Raw genomic sequence first — 27,441 nt, forward strand, 5'->3', positions numbered from 1 at the left:
CAATGAGGGCACAATGAGAAGAATGGAGTTTCATAAGATAGATGGATCTTGGGTCAAAGTTCCAAAAAGAAATGCACAAACCCTAGAGCCTGAGATCCCACATCACGAGTCTGACCACCACTCTCCTCCACCTAGCCACATGGATATCCCTGATATACCCTCCAGCTCAGCTGGACCTTCCACATCCATGCCACCACCTCCTCCAGTCAGTGGGCCTTCCTTCCTATCAGAGGATCAGATGCGCACCTTAGCATCTGTCATTTGCCAGCAGATGAGGGAGGAGATGAGATCCATGATCTCCACTGAATTGGCCCCCATCAGAGCTTCACATGAAGGGCTTCTACAAGAGCTGAAGGAAGTTAGAGCTCAAATTGAAGCTACAACGCAAGAAATAATTGGTGTGGGTGCCACCCAAACCTGCAGGACAATTGAGCTCAAAGACAGCTTGAAGACCATTTCCAAGAGTCTCAAAGAGTTGACAAGCCTAGGAGGCAACGTGGGCACCTTGGTTGCCCAACTCAGAGGAAGAATTGAAATGGCAACCATAGAATTTGAAGCACTTGTGGCAGCCTTCCACAAGTTACAGGGAGATCAATTTAAGACCCTAATGGATTCCATCAATGCATTCATAGATGCAGCTTGTAGGGTTTACGAGCAACGTCGCCGATGAGGGACATCTTGTAGGATCTTCTTTTTGTAAACCCTAGGCTATTTTGAAACACTTCTTGTATTAAGAAATCAATACTTGTAATGATTTCTTCTCTTGACTATGTACTGACTTCAAAGGTTCACAATGATACATGAATACAATCTCTTTTGAAAACTTTGTGTACATTGCCAACTCTGTGTATATGTTTCTGTGATTGTGTATGTGATTTTGTGATGTGCCATAAAAATCTTATCACATACCTTGAGTGTTCAAATTTGATACAAAGAAACAATGCACATAAAACAGGGGGAGCACATCTTGTGATAACAACGTTAAACAAAAAGATGAGTCTAAAATGAATTCCAAAACTAAGGGGGAGTGATATGAATGACTGAATTCATTAATAGAAATGACTTGGACAGGGGGAGCACAACTTGAATATCCTTGAGTGGTTCATGGAAATATGCTGAATCTTACTAGGAAGTATGCTTTAAGCACCTACAGATAATTTGTCCCCTTCATTGTTGATGACAAAAAGGGGGAGTAGATATATAGATAAGGGGAGTAGAACCATAGAACCAATATGGATAAGGGGAGTAGAACCAATATGGATACATTGGAATGCAAAATACAAAATTCATGATTAAAAGTTGAATTAGAAGAGATAAAATTGAAGAATATTAGCTTTAAGATAATTGCCCTTCTGGAAAAGAAAGGGGGAGTCAAAAAGAACTTAGCTTTCAATTATCTTTAGCATCAATATTTCATTTCACATTGTATCTAGTTCTAATCAAAACATTATACCTGTACATCTGAGCAAATACTGTGTATATGTTTAAATTTCGAATTTTGCATATACTCAGTGTTTTGTCATCATCAAAAAGGGGGAGATTGTTGACCCCCTAATGGATTTTGATGGATACAAAACACTAGAGTATAATTTCATTTATCTTAACAATTTAATTGAGGAATTCATGTGCTTTATTAAGAATATTGTTAAGAAATGTCTAGGCAAGTTTCCATAATTTTTATGAATTTATTAAAGAAGTTTTGAGATGAAGAAAACAGATCAGGGAAAGCCGAGACGTCTCCTGATAGTCTCAGAGACGTCTCTGGCACAAACAGGAAGAACTGGCACGTTGGGAGACGTCCCCGGCACCTGCCGAGTAGTCCCCGCGATAGCGGAGTCGACTCTCTCAGTAGCGGAGTCGACTCTCTCAGTGGCGGCAGAAAGACAGTTTTTCAAGAGATATGCGCGAGACGTCCCCACCGTACGCGGAGTCGTCCCCGCAAGTAAAAAGCAGACTTCCCGAGTCGTCCCCAAGATAGCGGAGACGGCTCTCTCAGGGTTTTCCAGAGAATGATTTTTTCGGTGATAAGGCAGCGGAGACGTCCCCTGAAAGAGCGGAGTCGACTCTCTCAGGGAATTCCAGAAGACATGTTTTTCTGAGATAAAGAAGCGGAGTCGTCCCCGAGGGAGAGGAGTCGTCCCCATGCAGAAAGTGCAAACAAGCCGAGACGTCCCCGTAAAGCGCCGAGTCGACCCCAAACAACGTAAAAAGTAAAATCTTGTAGCCGAGACGTCTCTCGTTGAAGCGGAGACGTCTCCGGAGCGCCTGGGACGCGACTGACAACTTTTTGCAGGTTGTTTTGAATTTCAAATCTCTCTAACTTTATCTCTAACGGCTATATTTGCTTTTTGGTCTATAAAAGGGACCACGTAAGTGCTTCTCAACAACTCTTCAAAAACCCAAAAGCTAGATCATTTAAGAGAGAAGCAAGAGAGAGAAGTTCAAGGAAGTGAGTGCATTCAAGTGAAGAAGTCAAGTGCTTTCAAGCTTCCCAAGCGATTTCAAGCTCAACCACTCTCGCGCGCTCGGGATTCAAAGCTCACACTCAAACCTACGCGATCCACATCGGAAGAATCACCATTTCCTACGCTTCCAACGGCAAAAGGATTCTTCCGGGTTCTATTGTTCATCATTGTCTTATTTGCTTATTTAGAGCTTTTTTAATCCTTTGTAAAATCTTCTATTGTGGTGCTTGTTCCAGTCAAGGGACTTGGAACAAGGGAAAGGCGTCCCAAGCCTAAGTGTAATTGGGGGTTTTAGGGTTTGTTGTTAGCTCGGTGTAAAACAACGAGTTGGGTAGTGAACTCGCAAAACTACCGTACTGTAATCGTGGATTATAGTGGAAATTCCCAACGGTGCTTTGGGGAGTGGATGTAGGAGCGGTGGAGGCTCCGAACCACTATAAAAGCTTGTGTTTGCGATTGCTTGTCTTCATAGCTTTATTTTTGTTTAGCTCATACATTTGTGAGTTCTATTTTTTTTAAACAGTCAAAAGTTTTTAAAACACCCAATTCACCCCCCTCTTGGGTGACCATCTCTGGGCAACAAGTGGTATCAGAGCGGGTGCTCTGTGTATTTCTTAAAAGACCTAACCGTCTTAGCCAAAGATCTAGATGGCAACACCCTTTAACAATGTTCCTGCCGAGGGGCAAGCAACCAATAGACCTCCACTCTTCAATGGGACAAATTATACCTATTGGAAGACTAGAATGAGAATCTTCATTCAAGCACAAGACTATGCCTTGTGGAGGGTTATAGTCAAGGGACCACAAGAACCATCACACGTGGTTAATGGCATTCGAGTTCCCAAACCTGAGGAGGATTGGGATGAGAATGATGATAGGATGGCTCAACTCAATTCTAGAGTCATGAACTCATTATTTTGTTCTTTAGATGTAAATGAGTTCAATAGAGTCTCTACATGTAGTTCCGCTAAGGAAATATGGGATAGGCTTGAAGTTACCCACGAGGGTACAAATCAAGTCAAAGAGTCCAAAGTGAACATTCTAGTTCACAAATATGAGTTGTTTAAGATGGAACCCAATGAAACCATCACATGCATGTTTACACGCTTTACCGATATAATTAATGGTCTAAAGAGTTTGGGTAAATCTTATACTAACCCGGAGCTTGTGAGTAAAATTCTCAGGTCTTTGCCAAAAGCATGGGAAGCAAAGGTCACGGCGATCGTAGAAGCCAAAGACCTCAACATCTTGGGGCTAGAACAACTTTTGGGCTCATTAATGACGCATGAGCTCACGATGAAGCAACATGAAGATGATTTGCCAAAGAAGAAGACAATTGCACTCAAGGCTGCTTCGAGTGCGTGTGAAGAAGAAAGTAGTGAGAGTGAGGAAGAAAGTGAGGACGAGGACTTGGGTTTGATAGTTAGAAAGTTTAAAAAATTCATGAGGAAAAAGAAACCCTTCCCTAAGAAAAAGTTTGGAGGGAGAAATGATTGGGAAAAAGAAAAAGAAAAAGAAAGAGACCCAATCATATGCTATGACTGCAAGAGACCGGGACACATTCGTTCTGAATGCCCTCAACAAAAGAAGTATTTTGGAAAGAAGAAGAAGAAGGCATTGAAGGCAACATGGGATGATAGTGACACATCATCCTCCGAGGAAGAGAAGGAAGAGACCGCCAATTTATGCTTCATGGCGTTCGAAGACGACGAGGTATGTCAAAACCCAACTATAAATTTTACTTTAGAAGAATTATATGAAGCTTTTCAAGAACTTATGGGTGATTGTAGTATGTTAGGAGCAAAAAATAAAGAATTAAAAGCCTCCAATCAAAAACTGAAGGAAGATATTGAAAACCTATTAATTGAAAAGGAGAGCGTTAAAAATATTAACACTACTAACCTAGAAATCAAAAATTCAAAACTTAGCATTGAAAATGAAAAGGCAAAAACACTAATTAAGGAATTAAATCTAAAAATAAAATCTCTACTCGATAATAATACCTCACTTGCACAAAATGTTGAATCTCTTAAAAAAGATAAGGAAGAACTAGTTAAAGAAAATTTGAATCTTAAGAATGAGGTACATAAGTACAAACCAATTGTTGAAAGATTCACACAAAGCTCTGAAAAATTAAATCTTATTCTTTCAAATCAAAGAGCTGTTTTCAATAAAGCCGGATTAGGATATAAAACTAACAAACAACAAAAATATCTAAAGAATTTCTTTGTAAAAGCAAAAAATGTAAAAACTGAAAAACCTACATGCTTTCATTGTGAAAAGAATGGACATAAAGCCTACTCTTGTATTCAAAGAAAGATCCAAACTAACAAGAGTACATTTGTGAAAGCTAAAAACATAACTAAAGTATGGGTGCCTAAGGGAACCAACCACACTAACCAAGAAGGACCCAAGAAAACTTGGGTACCTAAGAGCTTCACATGATCATTTTGCAGGTATGCCTTGCAGCCGGAAATAAAAAGAGAATGTTGTATCTTGATAGTGGTTGCTCAAGGCATATGACCGGTGACAAGAGTCTCTTCGTCACCTTGGAATCAAAAGAAGGAGGAGTAGTCACATTTGGAGATAATGCTAAAGGCCGAATCATTGGTGTTGGTAAAATCTCCATATCACCCTCCTCATTTATTGATAATGTATTGTTAGTTAACGGGCTAAAACATAACTTATTAAGTATAAGTCAATTTTGTGACAAGGGCTTTAAAGTGTCATTTGAATCATCACTATGCATAATTAGTAGTCCAATTGACAATGAGATCATACTCACAGGACATAGGCATGGAAATGTTTACATGGTAGATCTTGATGATCTCACCATGAAGGATGGCCAATGTCTTGTAGCCATGAATCCCAAAGTCAATGAAATTAGTTGGTTATGGCATCGTAGGTTAGGGCATGCTAGCATGGATCTAATCTCTAAATTAATTACAAAGGATCTAGTTAAAGGACTATCAAAAATAGACTTTGAAAAGAATAAAATTTGTGCTGCATGTCAATTAGGGAAACAAACAAGAAACTCTTTCAAGTCTAAGAACATAGTCTCAACAACAAAATCCTTGGAACTAATTCACATGGACTTGTTTGGACCCACTAGAACTGCTAGTCTAGGGGGTAAGAAATTTGGTCTTGTAATTGTTGATGATTTTTCACGTTTTACATGGGTTTCATTTCTTGCACATAAAGATGAGTCCTTTTCCGCTTTTATCAAGTTTCATAATAGAGTTTCGAATGAACTCAATCTTAAACTAAAAGCAATTAGAAGTGATCATGGTACCGAGTTTGAAAATCAGCACTTTGAAAAGTTTTGTGACGAAAATGGTATCAATCATAATTTCTCGGCACCTAGGACACCCCAACAAAATGGGGTGGTAGAGAGGAAGAATCGCACACTAGCAGATATGGCTCGTACCATGTTGTGCGAATCGGATCTACCAAAATATTTCTGGGCTGAAGCAATAAATACTGCATGTCACATTTTGAACCGTGCATTAGTTAGGTCCATCTTGAAGAAAACACCTTATGAGTTAATAAAAGGTAAGAAACCAAATATAAGCTATTTTCATGTTTTCGGTTGTCGATGCTTTATTTTAAATAATGGAAAGGACAATCTAAGCAAATTTAGTGCTAAATCAGATGAGGGGATCTTCTTAGGTTATTCCTCATCTAGTAGAGCATACAGGGTCTTCAACAAGAAAACTCTCGTTGTTGAAGAATCCATTCATGTTGTTTTTGATGAAGCTAATGGAGATTCTTCTAGAAAAGAAGAAGATGGTGATGCAGGTATACTTGAAGACCGAATGAAGGAATTCTCCATACAAGACAAACAACATGAGGATGAGATCAAAGAAGATACAAATCAACAAGATGAAGAAGATCAACCTCCATCAAGAAATCAAGATCTTCCTAAGGAATGGAGGTATGCACATGGTCATCCAAAGGATCTAATCCTTGGTGATCCTTCACAAGGTATAAGAACTAGATCCTCTCTAAGAAATACTAGTAATTATCTTGCTTTCGTTTCACAAATAGAGCCTAAATCACTAGAAGAAGCTGAAAAAGATGATAATTGGATGAATGCTATGCAAGAGGAATTAAACCAATTTGAAAGAAATGAAGTTTGGACTTTAATGAAAAGACCCCCTAATGTTTCAATTATAGGCACCAAGTGGGTGTATAGAAATAAACTAGATGAAGATGGAATAGTAATAAGAAACAAAGCTAGGCTAGTGGCCAAAGGATATAATCAGGAGGAAGGAATAGATTTTGATGAAACTTTTGCTCCTGTTGCTAGGTTAGAGGCTATTAGACTACTTTTGGCATATGCATGCTTCATGGATTTTAAACTCTATCAAATGGATGTAAAAAGTGCTTTTTTAAATGGCTATATAATGGAGGAAGTTTATGTAGGACAACCTCCAGGTTTTGAAAATCACTTACATCCAGATTATGTGTATAAATTGCATAAAGCATTGTATGGACTTAAGCAAGCCCCTAGGGCATGGTATGAAAGATTAAGTAATTTTCTAATTGAAAACAAATTTAAGAGAGGAAATGTAGACAAAACCCTCTTTATTAAAAGAAAAGGAAATGACTTATTGCTTGTACAAATTTATGTGGATGATATAATTTTTGGTGCTACTAATGATAGTCTTTGTCAAGAGTTTGCCAAACTTATGCAGGGAGAATTTAAAATGAGCATGATGGGTGAGCTCAACTTCTTCCTTGGGCTACAAATAAAACAATCAGAGGAAGGCATCTTCATCAGTCAGTCCAAATACATCAAGAAAATGTTGGAAAAATTCAAGATGAAGGATGCAAAGGAAATCAGCACACCCATGGGCTCAAGTTGCAAGCTTGACAAAGATGAAAAAGGTAAAAGTATAGACTGCAAATTGTACAGAGGTATAATAGGCTCTCTACTTTACCTTACTGCTAGTAGATCAGATATATTATTCAGTGTTTGTATGTGTGCTAGATACCAAGCATGTCCTAAGGAATCACACTTGCAAGCTGTTAAAAGAATTTTTAGATATCTAGTAGGGACATCTAATATAGGCTTATGGTATTCTAAACAATCTGACATAAATTTAATTGCTTATTCCGATGCTGATTTTGCCGGCCTCCCTCGCCATGGCTGCACCCGAGCTGCCACCCCACACCGCCCGCAACCTTCGCCTTGCCGCGTCGCCGCCGGAGCTTTACCGGTCGAACCACCGCCTCGAGATCTACCATGACCGCCGCTGTGCCGTCGTTGCAGCGCTGTGAGATCTGGTGGCGGTCGGCCTCTCGGCCTAGACCATTGGGTTCGCCTGCACTTGCCCCTTCCGCACTCCTCTACGGAGCTCTGACATCCTTCATTTATCCAACCTCATGCTAGAAAAACTCTATATTTTTCGGATTCTCCAAACCCTATCTCGCTGACACGGAAGAGAAGAAATCCGAGAGATACGAGCGACGACGACGAGAGCGGCAATCAGGCGCTGCGATGGGTTCCGATTGAATATTCGACGATAAAAAAACGATTCCCGTGCGGAGGAGAGACTGGTTTGTAGGTGATGATGAACAGAGGAAAGGCCGAAAGGGAAAAACTGTGGCCATGATTTGTAAGGGTTACTGGATACGAATTAGGAAATTATTTAATATTTATAGGTTAAACGAGTTAAATGGGTCCAACAACTAAAATCTGTATCCGACATAATTAACAAAAAGGTTAAACGGGTCAATCGGTTTATGACCCGAATTTATGTAGGCCAAATCCGAATCTTTTTACGGCGGGTCGTACATGAATCGGGTTGGCAGGTCGAGTTATATTTTGCCATCCCTACCTGGCACTTTAAGGTATCTTATTTTTTGACTTTATTGGGTGTATCCTACTCAGGGGTGATCCACCCGTTTTAGAAAAAGAAAAAGAAAAAAAAAAGAAATATAATAATAATAATAATAATAATAATAATAAAAGCAAACGGCAGCGGCGGCAGCAAGAGAGGCAGAGAGCGCGAGCGAGCGATGCACCGGCCGTTCTGCCCCCTCACCGCCATGTCCTCCTCCTCCTCCTCCCTCTCCTTCGAACCCAAACGAAACCCTAACCCTGGTCCTAATTCTTCAAACCATATTCCCAATTCGAGCTGCCTGCTGCCGTGCAAGCACTCGTCGTCGGCGACCCTCGACCTTCTTATCCTCGTCCTCGTCCTCTTCTCCTGCGCTTTTCTCATCATTTCTTCCGTCGTTCCCCTCTTCCGCGCTCTCTCCCTCCTCCTCTTCCCACTCCTCCGCCCCCTTGCCGACTCCTTCCACGCCGCCCCCCTCCCCTATCTCGCCGCCCTCTTCCTCCTCGTCCTCCTCGCCACCCCCGCCGTCGCCGCTGTCGAGCCCTCCCGCTGCGCCCGCCCCTGGTGGCCCTTCTGGCCCCGCCGCCGCTGCGGCAACCCCCGCTGCCGCGGCCTCCTGAAGGCCCTCGAGTTCGACCTCCAGTTCCAGACCGAGGAGGCCCTCCGCTCCCCTCCCGCTGCTGCCGCCGCCGCTGCCTTGTGGAAGGAGATCGATGGCCTCCCTTGGAAGGGAGGGCAGCAGGGGAACAATCCTGACTACGAATGCCTCCGCGCCGAGCTCCGGCGGTTGGCTCCACCCAACGGCCGCGCCGTGCTGCTCTTCCGCTCCCGATGTGGGTGCCCCATCGCCAAGCTCGAGGCCTGGGGCCCCAAGCGGGGCCGCCGCCACAAAAAGTGAGCTCCTTGTCTCCCATTCATTCTCTCCCTCCCTTTGTTTTCTCTTATTTTAATTCTTTTTCTGTCTTTGAACAAAGACAAAGAAAAATGCATCAAAATATTTCATTTTTAGTTAGCTTAACGTAGATCATGATAAAGTGTGCCATTGTTCCTTAGTTGTTGGTATCTGATTTATGACCGCAAGGTTTGTTTGACGAAACTGAGGATTTTGGGATGGATGTTTTCAGTTTTGAAGAAGATGATGAAATATATGTAGAATCACGTGCTATGAAACTTTAGGGATCACAACCAATTTGATTCAAATGGAATAAAAGAAGGAAGGAGAAGAACCTTAAGAAATCTTAACTTATCTATAAAAAAAGAAAGAAGAATTAAACAATTTACTACATGTAGTATATTAACTTTTGTTAGATATGCAGCTTGCTGAATCTCAGCTGTACCAAAACACTCTTAAGTCATGATCCCTGCTTCTCTCAATGACAGAGAACTAATAAAACAAAAAATTAATAAAAATAAAACAAACAACTTAAAATTACTAATTCTTTACCCTCGTCATACCCAAACTACGTTAGTACGGGAAGGAGTATCATCTCCATCACTTAAATATCAGCGAAATGGAAATGGTTTTGTTTTGCTTTTTTCATCCTAACATTTGGCTCTATTATTAGAAGCAATTGACAGATGACAAAGAATAACATTATCTATATTATCATAGAATATAAAAAATTAAGAATGCTTGACTTGTAATCTAAACAATTGCAAAAGTCCAAACAGATCATTTGGTGGGACTTGTTTTGTCTACTTTTGTCTGGATTTATTGTTTTCTTGTTCATGGGGATGCAGTTTTTTGGCAGAAGACATATAATTGAAGGAAGAAAGGACACTGATATGGGTGGGCATCAAAGACCCAATTTAGTCTTTAGTTGTTGTTAAGATCCAGAGGTCTTTTTAAAAACTCTAAGGGGTTTTGTCATAATCATTTTATACTCTAGAGGGGTTTAGTGTAAGTTTAAAGTGTTTTCTGTCCGACCATTGAGATTGATTACACATATCCTTAAGTGTTGTATGAGTCCATATTTTAAGTTGCAAGAGCCATAACTTAAGTTAATCAGTCTATAATAGCTCAACTAGCTGGGCCCCAGAACATACTTAGCTAGGCCATAGATGTGATGCATGAAAACTCTCACACCATGCTCAAGGAGAGCTCTTAAAAGGCTTCTAGGCCTGCAGATGATGTGAGAAAGAGTACAGGAGAGACAAGCATGGAAGGCCGAAAAAAAGAGAGAGAGAAGGGAAAGAATATGGAAAAGAAGGAAAATAAAAAGAAAGGTAAGCAAGAAAATTAAATAAGCCAGCTACCTTCACTGTGGAAAGTATTGTTTCTGTCTCACATTTTAATAGCAAAATAACATAGAGACAAGCTAAAAGGTATTGACAACATATGGGCGGAATTCAGAAAGTTCAGATAATATGTGGAATCACAATAAAAATCACTAGTTATTTGTAAATGTTGCCACATGTTCTTAAAAGCTTGGTTCATTAACTCAGGACAGAAAAATTTAGTGACAAATTAAAGAATTAGTGATAAAATTTGTTCACTAGGGCTGAAGAAAATAATAGAAGGTCCTTATTCTACAAGTCTGAAATTTGTTTGAGTCGAGTATCAAAAAGGAGACTCTTTGATTATTCCAAAGGTTCATTGCCTTATCATGTAGAAGTCCAATCCCTGGTAAAGAAATCCTAAAATATTCTTTGCAAGATTTGGACATGGAGATATTAACCATGTACAAGCAGAAGAATTAGTTCCATGATGATCTTCTCGGATCTTCATTTGGTGCTCTCCAAATTATAATCTGTGGTGGTAAGGTCAACTAACCAGAGATTTCTTAATGAAATGGTGGCTCCATTATAAAATATTATGTACTTGGTCTCCATGTTCGGAAATGAAAACTGTAGTTCAAGACTGGTTGGATCTTTGTTCTTTAGGCAAGGCCTCATTCACCAGAATTAGAATATTGCAATCAAAAGTCGGCATACAGAATCAGCATTATTGGCAGGTTTTTAATGATAAGGCGGGTCTTATTTTCAATTAGAACAGAACCATATTTGGTTAATTAGACTAGCCCGTTGGGCCATGGTTGAGTTAACGAGGTCTTATAGGTTCCCTAAGTGGCCAATTGGTTCATCACCGCCACCATCCAAGTCTTTTCCTATCAAATATGGGGTCAGCTAAGTGGCTGATTGGGAACACATCTTATAATATTAGAGTAGCTACTCAAGGAAGGAGCAGTGTTAGTTTGAGAGAAAGGGAGGGATTACCAATTGCATTGTAATAGAAAATTCGGGGTTATGAATATCGAAGAGGGACATGAATGTTAAATAAGGCATGTTAAAGGAGTCCTGGAAAAACTGTTGAGAATTTTGGATAGCTACAGAGTTTCATTGATATAGGATAGGTGTTTCTTTGTAGGAGTACAAATAAAATTACAAATTTTAGGATTCATTGGTTAGTTTTTGCAATTATCCAGATTTTTTCCTCTCCTTGGTTAATTCTGGTGTTTCTCTAATATTCTTTTCTTTCATCTATTCTAACATGCCTGTCTTCTTAATTTCTGGCTGCAGACCTGAGGTCGTATCACTTTTGAAATTGGAGGTCGACATTTTTCTCACCATCCAATATGATCAACTTATAGTTTAAAAAATAAGAGAATGAGGTGGTTAATAAACCTGGCATATTTTTATACATGCAATGTATGTTTTAGGAATCATGGATGGCTGCAATTTTCTGAGGAACATAGATGCACGTGAGACAAAGCATGAATAGTTCTGATGTTCATCTGTTATTTACAAGTAACATGGTAAATAAACCCCTATTGTTGGCTGTTGCACTTCTGTTGTTTCTCTTCTTTAAAGAGAAAGCAAAAAGAAAGAGGAGCACATAGATTAAAAGCCAAAATTATCAATAAAGATAAGACTTTTAGTTTTTAGTTTTTTCATCTGGAAGAGGGTGGTCCAACTTCCGAAGGCGTGCAAGGAATGCTCAAAGGGAATGAGGGGCTTGGGTAGAGTCCAACAACAAAAAGTAATGAGGTGGGGAGAGTCTAGCCACAAAACCCTTTCCCTTTTAAATAGTAGATCCATGTTAGTAATTTATTCTGTTAAAGTAAATCACAATGAACCCATTTTAGTTAACATTTGGTCCTGCAACTTCTTAATCCTATGCTTCACAACAAGATTCTCTGAATGATTGAAAATTTCGTACTGTTCTCACTTTTCATAGCCAAATGGTACTTTGCATTATTCTTGGATAGTCAAATCAACTCAGAACTGTTCAATATTGACTAGTTTTATGTTTCCAGCACAAAGTATTCATCACTAATTCATGGAACACATTCTGAATTACATTTTGATGATGCTACATGTTGCTGACAATTTAGGTGTCTTTGCACTGTTAATTGTTCTTCTCTCTTTCATGCTATTTTACATTAAAAAATAGATATGAATTGTCTTACATTCTTTTTTGTTAATTTTTTTATCCCAAATCAAGATTCGTTGTACCGGTACCGGACTCCGTATTGGTGCCATACTAGCATAGTGTCAGTATAGTACGGTATGCGGTAGGCTTGGCGTACCGAATGTCGGTACGAGACCGATACCAGTACCGGTATGGTACGGTATGTTCGGTACCGTTCGGTACGGTATGGTACAGCATATCATGTCCCAAATATTAATTATTTGAATTCTTTTTGAATATAAATAGTAGATGGATATTAGTAGTTGACTCTGACAAGGTAAATCAGAAATACACTCATTTTAATCAATCATTTTACTCAAAATTTGGACCTGCATCTTCTTTATCCTAAGCTAGGTAACAAGATTCCTGGACAAATAATACTTCAAATTATTCTTTGATAATCAAATCAACCTAGAACTTTTTAATATTTATGAGTTTTTTGGATTTAACACAAATTTTTTAGTTCTCATGACTAATCTGGAACAGATTCTGAATTATAATTTGATGATGGTACTTGTTGCTAACAGTGATGGTGCCTTTGCATTGTTAATTGTTCTTGTCTCTTTTATGCTTTTTTATGGTTTTTTTTTTATTTCTTTTGATGTGCAAATATTTAGGAATAACTCTTTTATGCTTTTTACATGTACAAATAAATAAAGAATATAAATTATCTTACATTATTTGCTTATCTAAATATTAATTATGTGAATTCTTTTTGAACTTCTGGCAAATTCTTCATTCTTTCGTTTCTGAGCTACAGATCATTGCCTCTAATTGAAATATTTCCAAATGCCAAATATGTCGTTATGCTCCTATATTTTCTCCTAAGCTGGTTAAATGTCTGAATATTTAATCTAGATAACTCTACATAAGTACATATCATTGCCATCTGCAAAAACAAGTTCTGCATTTCTTACAGATGGAACCAGTGACAGTGTTGTGTATAAGTTTTGAAGAGGGGTTATATTGCATTTGTTTCAACCCAGTATTTCCTTATTTTAGAGAGAGAAATGATTCGATTCTTTTTGGAGCTGAAATAACTTTTCAAATTTTGTCTGGTGAATCTCGGAATTGGAACTTATAGCTGTAATTATTTCTTGATTCTTAGTCATGTATTGAACTGAATCTTGCATAATTAAATAATATTTATATTATAAGATCATCAATGTAGCATGCCACAGATACAGTTTCACAATTAGTGCACCTTTGATATCTAAAAACACATTTTTCACAAATGATGAGTCGGACACCTCTGATATATTGTGATTGTTGCAGTAAGACCTGAACAAAGTTGGACTGTTTTGATATTGTAGCATCTTTCTGTTTGGTTCCTTTTTCCCCATGATTTTAGATCTTCAGCAAAATGTTGCAGCCTCTCAAAGTACCATTATCAGTTTTAGAATCGTCCAACACCAATTCATTTAGTCCATCAACTAAACCAACAACTGGAACCACTTTCTTAATCCTTGGATCTGATAGTTTACGTCAAAGGTCTGTAATGAAATTATGCTATCAATCTGAATGCTCTTGTTGCGGATTTTCAGCGAAGAACCTACAAGATGATGCTCCTTTTAATTATATTCTTAGCTGTTTCAGTTGCTGTGGCACGTTAGGAGCATATCAATCACTTCCATCAAAAGACTCCACTTACCACCCAAATTAAGATTGCTTAGCTAACCCATTTGTGTTGCTAAGCAAATGATCTGATGATATACCTTGTTCCACAATGAATAAATAGCTCTTCTCTATTACAAATTCATGAATCGTCCCATGGATTTTGATTTCCATTGTATGGCATGACGTATACACGTCATGTAAACAAAACGAATTTATTTGATGCACACATAAAATCTTCTGTTAGCCCATAAACTTTAATTCTAATACTTCAGTATCTTCTGTATATTAAATCTGGAACTGTAGGCTTAGTGATTGTGGGTTGGCAAATTAACTCTGATCAGAGTCGATCTATTCTACACATAAGTTGAGTATTTTGGCCATCAAATCTCTTTGATAGTCACTAAGAAAGAGTTAAATAATTCTGGTGCCAGACAGGCAGTTCTCCTGATCATTAGGAATTGCGAACAACCTCAGTATGACAAAATTTCCTGTAATTTTATAGCTCTGTTGCCAATGCCAAATTATTTTAATTTGACAGCTCTGTTACTGTTTTTCTGCTGAAGTCCAAATTACGTGATTTAGCTTTAGTTTTTCCCATAACGCTATATTCTTGTGCCATACTGATCAGACATTATGATGGGTGGTGCAGGGGCATGGCGACTTTGGCACTTGAGGGTGGAAAAAGGTGACTGCTGTTGGTGTCTTATCTATTAGTTCAATCTGTTTTTTTTTTCTAAAAGGACTTAAATGCCTTGGATATTGCTCTTCACCAAAACTTTTACTACTAATTGATGATTAAAAAATGGAAGAATAAAAAGGATGATGAAAATAGTTCTGGGTAGGGTTTGCCACCATCCAAAAGTGTGCGTCTCACTATAAATATTCTCTCTCCATATGGTTATGAACGCAATTTATGGAACAGCAGCTGATGCACAATAATTTAGAAAAGCTGGAAAAAATGACATTATTTTCGATCTTCCAGCATCATCATTTCTGTCATTATTCTTCAGTCTGCAAAGTAATTACTCCTTCACCTTATTGGCATTGTACTTCTACAGCGGAGGCAGCTTTTTTAGGTTCTCATCTTGTCAATACCTGTTGACGTGAATGACAAGAGCGTAGGACCTTGCTGGGACCTTGGCTGACAGGTCACTTTCATGGGAGGCTGGTTTCTGTGGGATGCATGGCATTGAGGGAGAGAATTCTGTGTGTTGTCAAATTGTTCGCATTCCTCATTCACTAACAAGTCTTGATTAATCCCTTTCTCTTCTAGTTTGCAGTGGGGCCTTTGGTCATAAAATTGGATTGAGGTTGTGAGATAAAATTAAGATGTGGTTGGCTTAGAAGAGAACATTGGAAGGTAATTTACATAGATCCAGTAAGTGGTGGGTTCTCGTTTATTTTGCTGCAGCATCCTGTGTGGCTTCCTAAGGTGGGGGAGGGTACATTCTGTGGGGGGTTTAATGCAAGCTTTCTTTGGACTGATCCTGATGCTCTGGTAGAATGCGGCCATTTTAACTTGTAGAAAAGATTCGGCAAAAGATTAAAATGGTGCTGTCAAATTTTCATGTTTTGAAATGTCTGCCAGTGATAATGTTGTTGTAGCTATGGTGATATTTTTTTTTTTTGTTAAAAACTATGGTGATAGTTTGAGGTGCACCTGTTGCACTATAAAGTAAGCTGTTATTTAGCTGTCATCTTGTTTTAGTAGCCTTCATGTATTGGAACTGCTATTCCAATGTTTGTTTAATTAAAAATATATATTAAATTCTTTTTTCTATGCAAATAGATTATTTTTTTATAAACAGTAATAATCAAACTAAAGTATACCATTATCCATATCTGCAATCTCAGTATCAAAAATTGTACTAGTCAAGTATGTACAGTGCCGAGCCGAAAATCATGACTGCACTTGGTATGCAGATGCGCAACATTCAATATTGGTTCAATTCTTTTTATCCTTTCTTTCTTTTTTATTTTTTTTATTTTTAAAATTATTTTAAGATTTATGGATCTTTAAAATATGGTTTTAGGGTGTTTTAATGTTATTTTGTCTCATATTGTTCTACAAGATAATATGATTCCTTATTGGAAGCAATTATAATTTTATATATATATATATATATATATATATATATATATATATGTAACTTGGGATTAAGATGCATATTATTATATGATCTAGTTTATTTCATATGTATTTACAGGGTTGTTAATGGGGGTACTATTTTTGTTCAATTAGTAAAAGTTGTGGTAATAATTTCTCTTGTAGATGATCTGAAGACAACCTTTTTCACGGAGATTTATAAGAAATCTATGTCTTAGCCTCTGCAATTCTCTGCAGATTTGGAGATTGATTATCATCAGGTTCATCTATATTTCAAATATCTTTTAATTAAGGATTTTAAACTACTATTACTAACCTAATCTTGCCGTAGAATAAACAATTTTGTCGTTCTTTATGCATCACAAGGTGTAGCTATTATGTGTTATGACTAGCAAGATCATGCTGAGCTTTGCAGGAGATAACGAACGAACTCGTAGGCAAAGATTTCGATTAAGTTTTTTTTTTTTTTTTGAATTTAGAGGTTTTTGCCAACTGTTTTTACAAATTTTTCATTTGCGGTGGTATCAAATTTTAGCTGGATTATTATACTCATAGTTGAATAATTCTAGCATATTTTCTAATTCTTGAGTCTTCTAATATAATTTTGTATCAGGTTTAATATCCAAATTAGGAGTAATGTTGTATATATATGCTTCTAGTAGATTGTAAAAAGATAGCTTTTGATATATTAATGAATAATGCTTAAAGAGCTTTAATCAATCAAAGATTCTTCAATCCATTTTGCCCTCAATTTATATATAGATCTCTGGTATTCGATTTGAGCATTCAAATTGCTCCATTCCTTATACTATGTCCCTTTTTTTTTTTTGCTAGAGTACAATGTCCCTTCACCATCAAGAAAAGAGATGAGAATAGCCCGTATCCTCCTCTACTTTTTGTCGCGGGATGGCCTGGAGTCGATCCAAACTGTTTTGAATCAAGTGGAATTGGATGGACTTGATTCTATTTAGTTCGGATCAGCACACATTGGATCAGGCGGTTTGGATTGATTTGGCAGATCATGACTGTTATTTTACCATTGATGTCTATTAATCTGCTAGAACTAATTAATGGCTGCCATAACAGCCACTATTTTACTTGCGACAACTCCAGCGAATGGTGATAGCTGCGCAAATGAACGGTCACTATTTCTGTTTCTAAGCAGTTCTCCAAGGGGATTTGTTATTAGAAATCTTGCCATGTATCAGAATTCGGATAAGTAACACAAGACTGGAAATCAGTGACCATTGGGACAACCCAGTTCACGAATCCCATATGATGTGACCCTACCTCCGGCTTCCCGAAGAAACATATAAAAATTCAAATCCCAGTATCACGTAAAGTGCTCGTGATGTCACCTTCCATTTGTCTTGCCGTTCATGTTGCTCGGTCCCCAGCCATTTTCTCACTCCTCCAAACCTGCCTACTTGCCTATCCATGCCAGGAAAGCAAAAGATGGCAGCTGTAGAAGGTTGTGGCTACTGCTGCAGCTAGAGGTCACAGGATGGTGACTTATTGTCATACCTCCGATCCAAAATTACGAGCCAGAGGTTACGGTAACTATCGTATACTTATAAATTTTTTTTTTCACAAGCATGCAATGCTTCTCATAATTTTATCATAATCAGACAACAAAAATAATTTAAATAATAATATACAAATTTTAATTAAATAATGGAATTAAAAGTCTTATAAAGCTAATAATAATCCAAAATCTTGCATTAACTCTAAAATAAAATCTAGTTTAAATAAAGATGTCAAAATTTTGTTTCTAATCGCTCTTCCATGATAAATCCTCGAGTTGTCTTCGGATCTGTAAAAACAGTAAAAAATTGTATAATGAGCTTGACATCCCAATAAATAATAAATACCTTAACTAGACAATTCATATAATAACATAAAACATAAATACAAATTGCGATGAATCAGTATAAAAACATAATCAATTCTGTTTTGAAATACAAATCTATTAAAAATCCATATTTTTCAAATATTCGCATGCGTAATCATAAATCTGATTCAAAACAAATTACATTTAACTCAATAGTCTTAAACTATAGCCACACTTATACCCTATGATTAAGCCAGATATAGAGCTACACTTATACCCTATGGAGTGGGCTAGAAATAGAACCACACTTATATCCTACAAAGTGGGCCAGAATACCATACTTATACTTTGCAAAGTGGGCCAGAATACCGCATACCATGATGGTGAGGCTAGAAGCAGAATCAATAAAGTCAATAATAGTCAGAGTGCCAATGTATAACCCCCAATTATCAGAGTTCAGAATAAAGGCAGATTGAAAATTCAAATCTGATACATATCAAAGTTCTTTTTTTACAAAATATCATATATATCATAATTCAATCAATATAACAATAGTCTAGAAAATATTACTCTGAGTTACATATCTATTTTTCATTCAAAATGCCATCTCATAAATTCATAAATCACAGATAAATCGACCAACAATTTATTTGATGTAAAAATAGTATTATATAAATAAAAAAAATCTAAAAAAGGTGAATCATTACTTATCTTGCAAATGCAATCCAACTAATAGATCTAATTAATCCTGAAAATCCTTATTAGAGCCTAATATTCTAAAATTATACTTATCATTAGAATTTTATTGAAAATAAAAATCCTAAATTCCAACATCCTCACAAGGCTTACAAAGCAGGAGTGCCCAATATCTGGGTCGGTCCTATTGTGGTTCAAATCTGGCCCAAAGGTGACCACGCCGGTGAAGCCGAGGGAGCCGCCGGTACTGGAAAGGGGAAGACGGAAGCCGTCTTCTGCGCGACAGTTGCGGACCTGCACAAAGCCTCACCGGTGTTCCTGGTGAGAGCCCTCCGACGATCAAGTTAGAGTAGGCAAATTTGGTCCCGCCAAAAAGAGAGGTCGTTTAGGAATTACCTGATCGAGCTATTTATAGCCTCGGTGGAGTGGCCCGGATGACGGAGGTACTGTCAGTCCCCATCATGAGGAGGTATGGCTCTGAATCGGATAGCGTGCAGCCCAAGTAGGCAGGTGACGTGCGATACAATCCGTTCTTAAGAACGGTAGAGCGTTGACAGCCATAGCAGGGCATGACCGGAGTAGTCAAGGTATCGTTTGACTGCTGTTGGCCGGTTATGAAGACATGACGTGACAGTGTGGTGAAGTATGGCCGCGTAGGTGGGCGTAGGCTCGCACACGGGTGCGGTCGCTGACGAGGTCGAGCTCGTTAAGTAGTCGCATCATGTGTTTGACGAGGTCGGCCTGATGAATACTAGGAGTAGCTCGGTTTTGTGGGTTCCGGAGTGTGCTCGGAGGTGCACCCCAAGCTCGAGGATCGGAGCGTATTACTGGGGGTTTAGCGTTCCGAACTTGGTCGGGATGGGTCAGCGTTTGTCTGGAGGCACCCCGAACTTAGTCGGTGAACGTCCGGAGTTGGTGTAGCTTTCGGTGAAGTTCAGAGGACGAGCTGGCTCTGGGCCGGGGTGAAGATGCATCCGATTATTATCGGTGTTAAATGGGCCGAAACTAGGCGGCCTTTTAGTTGTGGGCTGGATGACCCATTTTTCCCTCTATCAGGTCCAATTATGGTGATTCCATTTAATTATGTTCGGACTGGGGAACAGATGGTTCAACAGAGATCAAAGGCGATCAAATCCAATAGTGTTTGGCAAAGGCCAGGGTAGAGACTGATACATCGCCCGATGATCCTGGATCAGGACCCTTCACCTAGGTTGATTTAGAAATCACTAAAAGTCATACTTTCGAGGTCCAATGAACTCTAGAGAGAGAAAGTCTAGATAGAGAAAACTTTGTAGAGAGAAAAAACAAAGAAAGAAAGAAGAAAGAAAAAGAAAGAAAGAAGAGAGAGACTCTTATTCTTCTCCAAAATAGGAGAGAGTCTGTCTCTCGCTTTCCTCTTCGATCAGAGGGGGTGGTAGGCCATGGTGGCTCAGCCCCGGATGATGGTGGTCATGGCGGCTCTCAGTCGCAGTCATTGACGGCAACGATGGTTGGCCGGTGCAAGGAAGAAGAAGAAAAAGAGATGAAGATCAATCCACACAAATCTTGGCCAAGAGGCCCAAGATCATGACTGATCACCTAGGCCAACAACTGCACAATCTCATGGGGTCCCAATAGGTGCCAAAACCCGGCCAAACTCGGTGGCCAACGGCGGCGAATCTCGCAAGAAAAAGGGGCCAAAATAGGGCACCCTATTTTGGACAGTTTTTTGGTAATTCGTCGGCCCAAACCAGGATAATTCACGGCTAAAATATCAAGAGAGAGAAGGAGAAGACCTACCTTGGTCTAGCAAGGTGGTTCGATGGCTCCTTTTGGTGACAAATCAAGGAAGAAGATTGAAGAAGGAGCTTGGAATCGGTGGCTCGATCTTAGGTGACTCGAAGGAGAAGGAACGAGACTTTAAATAAGCAATTATGGTTTTATCCGGACGGTCTTTGTATTGCTATGGGATTCCGATCACCATCGCGATCGGAGATGAAGAAGACTCCCAGCTGGAGTCTTCCTCCCGATCCGCCCTCACATGCGTTGCACATGAAGCCCAAGGCCAGAAAAATGGCTGGGCTGGTCAAGTGGACCAAGCCAGACCCTGAGTTTCACACTTATTGTTGGCTTCCTTTTCACTTTTGATGCTTGACCTCTATGTGAGATTCATGCTTTCGAGATGAGCGCATGATGAATGAGGTCTGCGAAAAACGAGACGAGATGATTGGCGTGGTGCACAACTATATGGTGCATGTGGTGTAGGATATAATTTCTTGTTTGTACGGAATCTCATGCAAATCAGGGCATACTTAATGGTGGCGGTGAAATGTGAGAGTGAGGAGTCCGAGATGGCTGCAACATTAATTGCATCATGGGAAAACAGTACCAATTTTTGCTGTCTGTGACTTGTGAGAGCAGCCATCCCTCCTTTCCAACCAACCTTGACCATCTCAGGCGATGTCCATTTTATCAAGCAATCTGCGTTCACATGGCTACCCAGACCTCGTACCCGCAAAAGGTTGCCCTCCCTTTTTCTTTTTCTTCTTCTTTTTATTCTTTTTTCCCCCTCCCTGCGAAAAAAAGTAAAGAAATACTACCTACCGTATGGTTACTTAGATCCAAATACTTGAAATATATCATTCAAGGGTCAAATATAAAGGTGTTACTAAACAGAGAGATGTGACCACTAGAGTAAGCCTTAATTCATAGAGATTGTTCGTTTTTATCCGCTTTCTAACAAACTTCAACTGTAACGAAATTAATTGCTCTTTGATTGTCAAACTTAAATAAGACATGTTTACACAAAATCAAATATGAATGAGTTTTAATAAATCATTCATTTGGTTGCTTATCACATAAAATTGCATGGAAGAGTTAAGAATTTCTAGTTTCGAGGTTCCAATTCAATCATTCATAGCCCTTATCTTGATCAGCAGTTGGAGATTGAATAGAACTGGTGAACTGGTGGCAGTTGCCCGATCATCAACTGCTGAACAATCGAGTCTAGTAGTGGCCTCTAGTTAGAAATGTTGTGGGATGGGGTTTCCAGTTTAGTCCCACATCGGCTAATCAGTGGAAAGGTCTGCGCCTTATAATGAGGAGGTGCAAACCTTTCCTCCAGAGGGCCCTTTGTGGGGCAAAACCGTGAAGGGGGGGCGGCAGCCGCTGGGCCGGTTCACCCGATCCCTGGAGCGGGCCCTGACGGGGACAAAACCGTGGAAGGGACGCAGATGCTTTCCCTGCTCGGCCGGTGTGCGGGCTGGTGTCGGGGTGCAAATCCCGCATCAAGAAACATGATCTAAAATACCTTAATTATGATGACCGATCGGTAATAAGCTATACATCGAGGTAGGCCTATCAATAGATTTTATTGGATTGATAAGCTACCACGTTCATGATCTAAATGTATGTTAATGCAAAACCGATTTCATATAAAATGAGGTGTTAATAAAATTATGAGGACCCATGCGGACGTGTGTTTAGTCCCACATTGGTTATTCACTGGGTAGATTTTGAATACTTATACAGGATCAAGAAATCTAAATAATACCTTCTCGCTAGCCATTTTGGATAAGGTCGCGGGTTGTTACAAATGGTATCAAAGCGAATCCGGCCCATAATCTATATGAACTAGGGGATACTGCAGTATGGATCTATTAGGACTGACCACAGGTCAATCATGGTTTTTGTGATTAGATTTGAATGTATTTGAACTCTTAGCCTGATGAGGACATCAAGCCTTGAATGGGAAGAGTATGTGAGGATCCGTGCGGGTGTGTGTTTAGTCCTACATCGATTATTCGCTGGTTAGATCTTGGGTACTTATATATGATCAAGAAATTCAAATAATATTTTTCGACTAGCCATTTTAAATGAAATCTAGAGTTGTTACAAAAATATGTGTTAATTATAATATGTTAATAACACTCATAGGCAACCAAATGGTTCCCACCATTGTGCCTTAAAAAGGTGTGCCACAGCTCTTTATTCACAATTTGTTTTTTTTTATTGCTCTCAGGTTCATCCAGAATTAGAAGGCAGCACAAGGGGACCAAAGGGTTCAATGCATTGGAGAGGACCAGTTGCTCTGCAACGTGCACTCTGCCCTCCCCTTTGGGGTACTCAAGGTGGGGACTGCGAGAATGACTCGCAGAACAATGAATTGCGTCAATACTGACAGGTAGGCTGGCAAAGCGTTCCAAAGAATCGAACAAGTGGTAGGAGATGAGATGAATGCGGTCTAAGGGATCGTCCTCCTTGAGGACTGCTCTTGGATGCAATTCTCCCACTAGGAGGGGTATGAGGTGGCTCCGTCTGGATGTCCTTATGAGGCACGGGAGCACGCTTGGATGATGGCTGAATTTTTTAAATCCTAGCAGGTATTTTGCAAAAATAGCCATTTTGATTATCTATTTTTACAAAAAAAATTTTCTTTTGATTTTGAGGAGATAGTTTGTGGTAGCAGCCGGTGGTCGAGATATGTTGATAATGGTGGATGGTGGTGGAGATCATAGATAGTAGCAGACAATGATAGAAGTTAGTGAAGATGGAAGTATTTGGTAGCAATAAAGATCGTCGATGATGATCGGTAGTGGTAGAGATCATTAGCTATCGTAAGTAGTGATGGAGATCATTGATGATGGTGGGTGATGGTGGAATCATTTGTGATTGTGGGCAATGATAGATATTAGAAATGGTAGTGAGCGGTGGTAGAGATTGTTCATGACGGCAGATGGTGATGAGGACTATTGGCGATAGTGGACGATAGTGAGGATCATCGACGGTGGTGGATGGCGGTGAAATAGTGAGTGATAATGGGTGGCGGTGCAAGGTAAGTAAAATGGAAGTCCATTTTTTGCAAAATGCCCAATGCTAATCTTTGGAAATCTTGTCATCTTAGAGGTTAGATCTCGGAAAATTTGCAAGAAAAAAAATTCATTTTCTTGTTTTTGAAAAATATTCTCTCTTGCACATGTTCTCTTCATGAGGCCTAATGTACTCGGCATGACTCTTCAGCAGATAAATAAAGAAAGAGAGTGTCTTAACCTACGAATGGACACCTGCTGCTCACTGGAATTCGCAGGATAGTGAGAGATTGCAGTTCCTTTCAGGCTGTGCATGTATTCCGAAAGACGAATAGGGCTACAGACTAAGTCGCCTTTTTTACTGTTTAATACTTGAGAGAGGCCCTTTAGATATGTTATATAACTTCCCCTTCACCCCTGCGCTACATCCTCTCTGCAGACTCTTTTAGCTGTACTCACGCTAAAGCTGTGTGAGTAGCTGTTGTACCAAAAAAAAAAAAAAATTCTCACTTTTGTCTAGAAATGTTCCACTCTGGACTTTAGCGATCATTTTACTCCTCTGTTCGTAATTAAAATAAGAATAATTTACGTTTGCATTGACCATTGGATCATAAGCTAATGTGCATTCATTTGCATATAGAGCATAGTGGTTTGTGAAGCTAAAATGGACAATTTTGCCAAACAAGAAAAGAGATAAAAGAAGGGAAAAGTGACTTGTTTTGTAAAAATGAAATTATACTGGATTTTCTTGAAAAACTGAAAATGCCATTGTATCTTTTCACTCTTGCCAAATTTTTCTCTTGAAGTTGGATGGGGACCGGGCCAAATTGATCAGTTGGATGCGATGATTTGGATGGTTCCTAAAGCTCGCTTGCATTTGGTTGGACGAAGCCAATTACAATGAAACATATGCTTGCAATGTACACTTTGCATCATCTAAAATGTTTATCAGGGAACAAGTCTTTTGAATGGAGACAAGAAAATGACAACATGCAAATGGGCAAACTTGTCTCATGACACCACATTACTTGATAATCCATGTCTGGAGCAAAGAGTCATCTCTACCTGAGTGGTGGCCCATGCACACAGGTGGATTTCCATTTAGTTGGTGAAGAATTTCCAATTCAAGGGTGACTATTGGTGAGGAAAATTGAAGCAAATGGAACCAAGATATAGTTTAAAATGGCATTGGGGTTACTAAATCCACTTAACCAATAGAATATTTACACTAACAACAATATAGAGTCTTTTTAACTCTTGGTCTGGCATGGCCAAATTTCTTGTCATTTAAATATTTAATTTATTTAAATAAGCATATACCCTAAGGAGAGGAAAAATTGAACCAAGTGGCCTTAGGAAGATATCAAGACTAAATTGATTTTTTTACTTATCATTTGTAAAACTGAAAATTTGATGTTTTTTACTTAAAATATCAAATGAAAGTTTTTGTAATAAGCCTCAAGTTATATCTACTATGTTTTTCTTTTACCCTTCTTTTAATTGAGTAAGAAATAAAGTACCTTGAATAATCTCTTTCATACAGTTATAAAGAATGATACTCAGTTTCTTAGGCAACAAATTCTCATGTTTCTGATAGGTGGTGCTGCTTTTGGCTTTAGTGGCTTTATTAAAATAGATTTGTTTTTTTTTTCTTTTTTTCTTTCAAATGAAAAGTTAGGCACAGCATTTCAAAAAAACACCTAGGCATACAATGCCTAACCAAATCCAACCATGACCATAAATACTTTGTAAATACATAATAAGAATCTAGCATGAGAATGATTGGTAGTAGGTGTGTGCCATCTCACATTGGGACCATCCCAAATACAGCTTAAAAAAGTCAGTCATATAAAACCAGTCACAGACTGGGATTCTGAACTTTTGTGTCAAGCTTTTTGTGTGTTATCAAACCAGCTCTGGCATCCATTACTGACCTTCTTATGTACTTCGATTTACTAGAAACCCTTGGAAGATGGTAAATTTTATAGAGACTCCTTTGGGTAAAATGAGGCAGTATAAGACTTCCAAAGATTATACATAATAAACAGATGACTGGTTTTCTACATAATTTAACCAAATTATATATGAAGCTGTCCCTGTTGGTAAAAATGACTCTTTCTCCATTTCAGGACTCTCAGTAAGTTCCTAGGACCACATCTCTAACATCATAAAATTGCATTGGTAACTGTAGGTCCAACATCTTGTTCAATTGAAGTAAATTGGCTTCCTAGGAACAAAAGTTTGCAAAGGTAGCAGGCTCCGTTGGAGAAGTGAACCGATAGCATAGTTCGTTGGGAGGTGCTAGTTTAGGCCATTGAAAGATGTCTCTCCTCCAACTAGGAACTAAATGAAAGCAATGATTCGGAAAATTTGTTTAAAAGATGTTTTTGTGTCTTTATATTTAATGAATGACATGAAGTAGATCTTGGTCTCCTATGCAGCCTGGCATACAAGATAAATGCGAAAAGAGAGTACTGGGTGGGTCTCTTCCTTCTATCATAGATGTTGCCAAATTGATTTAATTGGTTTGTCTGCAAGCATACATCAGAGAGAGGGATGGAAGGAGGGAGGGAGGAAACTCTCCAAATCTTCTAATGATGCAATAGATTTCTTCCCAAGCTTTTTCTTTGCTTAATTTTTTTATGTTGGCATGGTAGGGTGTGATTGGAAGTAGATCAAGTTTTAAAAAATATTTCAGATAGAAACTGCTACATCAGTACATTTTTTAGAAGAGAGACAACTTCCCCTCTAAAGGTAAGACTTGAACCAAGGTCTCTTACATGAACACTAAGAGACTTTACCTATTTGATCATCGCTCGAATATTATTTTACCAATGTGATTCTTTCCCGAGTGGCATGCTATTCTCTTGGTCGAAGATGCTACAAATTACTTGTGACATCAGAAAGTGATTTCTTTTCTTAAAACTGTTCTTCAAGCATATTTTGCTCATTGTGATTTTTAATTAGCATAGTTGCAGCCTTTGGCTAAGCATCTTGCTATTGAGCAAGTTAGTTCTTTTGGATCTGCCTTCTGCTTGTGCTCTCTCATCAAATGACCAATTGAATGCTTTTTTCTCACTCTATTCATGGTTCAACAAACTTATCCGTTAGATCTAGGGATTTGACATTTCTAAGAACTCCAACATTTAAATGCCCTTTCCAACATGTTTGGCAAAGAGTGGCAATTGGGGAATCCCTCCAAGAGCTGCACATACCATAGGGACTATATTCATTTCAATTACACAAAAGATTCAATCTTTTTGGCCTAAAGACAAATGAAAATATAACAAAACAACCAATGTAATATAGCCATTGAACTACTTCATAGAATGGCAACTGATACAGATCGGATTTACCATCCCTAAAATCTGACTTGACAACTCAACCTGCCGAATCAAACAATAATAAATGTCCAGGCAAACCAATGGCCCATTAAATCTCCGAATAATCAGCGATCAGTTACAACTCAGCGCGATCTCAATTCACCTAAAAATGAATATCATAATCGACCGACTGATAAGGAAAACACTCAATTATAACACACACGAAAAGGAATATTCTTACCATCCCAATCAATGAATATAGAAAGAGCTCAATTGCTTGTCTACCAATCTCATGACTCTAATCGTGCAAATTCGTATCCTCTCCTCTATAAATACCAAGTATGGAGATCTCTCATGT

The 27,441-nt window shown here is 38.7% G+C and overlaps 1 protein-coding gene across 1 annotated transcript; it reads left to right on the forward strand.

Moving 5' to 3' along the window:
• Nucleotides 1-8,464: 8,464 nt before the first annotated feature.
• LOC103697193 (uncharacterized protein At5g19025-like) lies at nt 8,465-15,663 on the forward strand. Its single transcript, XM_008779001.6, has 3 exons — nt 8,465-9,205; nt 14,989-15,024; nt 15,398-15,663. Exons 1-3 carry the CDS (start codon nt 8,490-8,492, stop codon nt 15,444-15,446), a joined length of 801 nt encoding a protein of 266 aa, XP_008777223.4. The 5' UTR covers nt 8,465-8,489; the 3' UTR covers nt 15,447-15,663.
• The last annotated feature ends 11,778 nt before the right edge of the window (nt 15,664-27,441 follow it).

The sequence above is a fragment of the Phoenix dactylifera genome, chromosome 17 (genome assembly GCF_051530095.1).
Source record: "Phoenix dactylifera cultivar Ajwa chromosome 17, Ajwa_hap1_PhDact_Kaust_v1.1, whole genome shotgun sequence".
Lineage (NCBI taxonomy): Eukaryota > Viridiplantae > Streptophyta > Magnoliopsida > Arecales > Arecaceae > Phoenix > Phoenix dactylifera.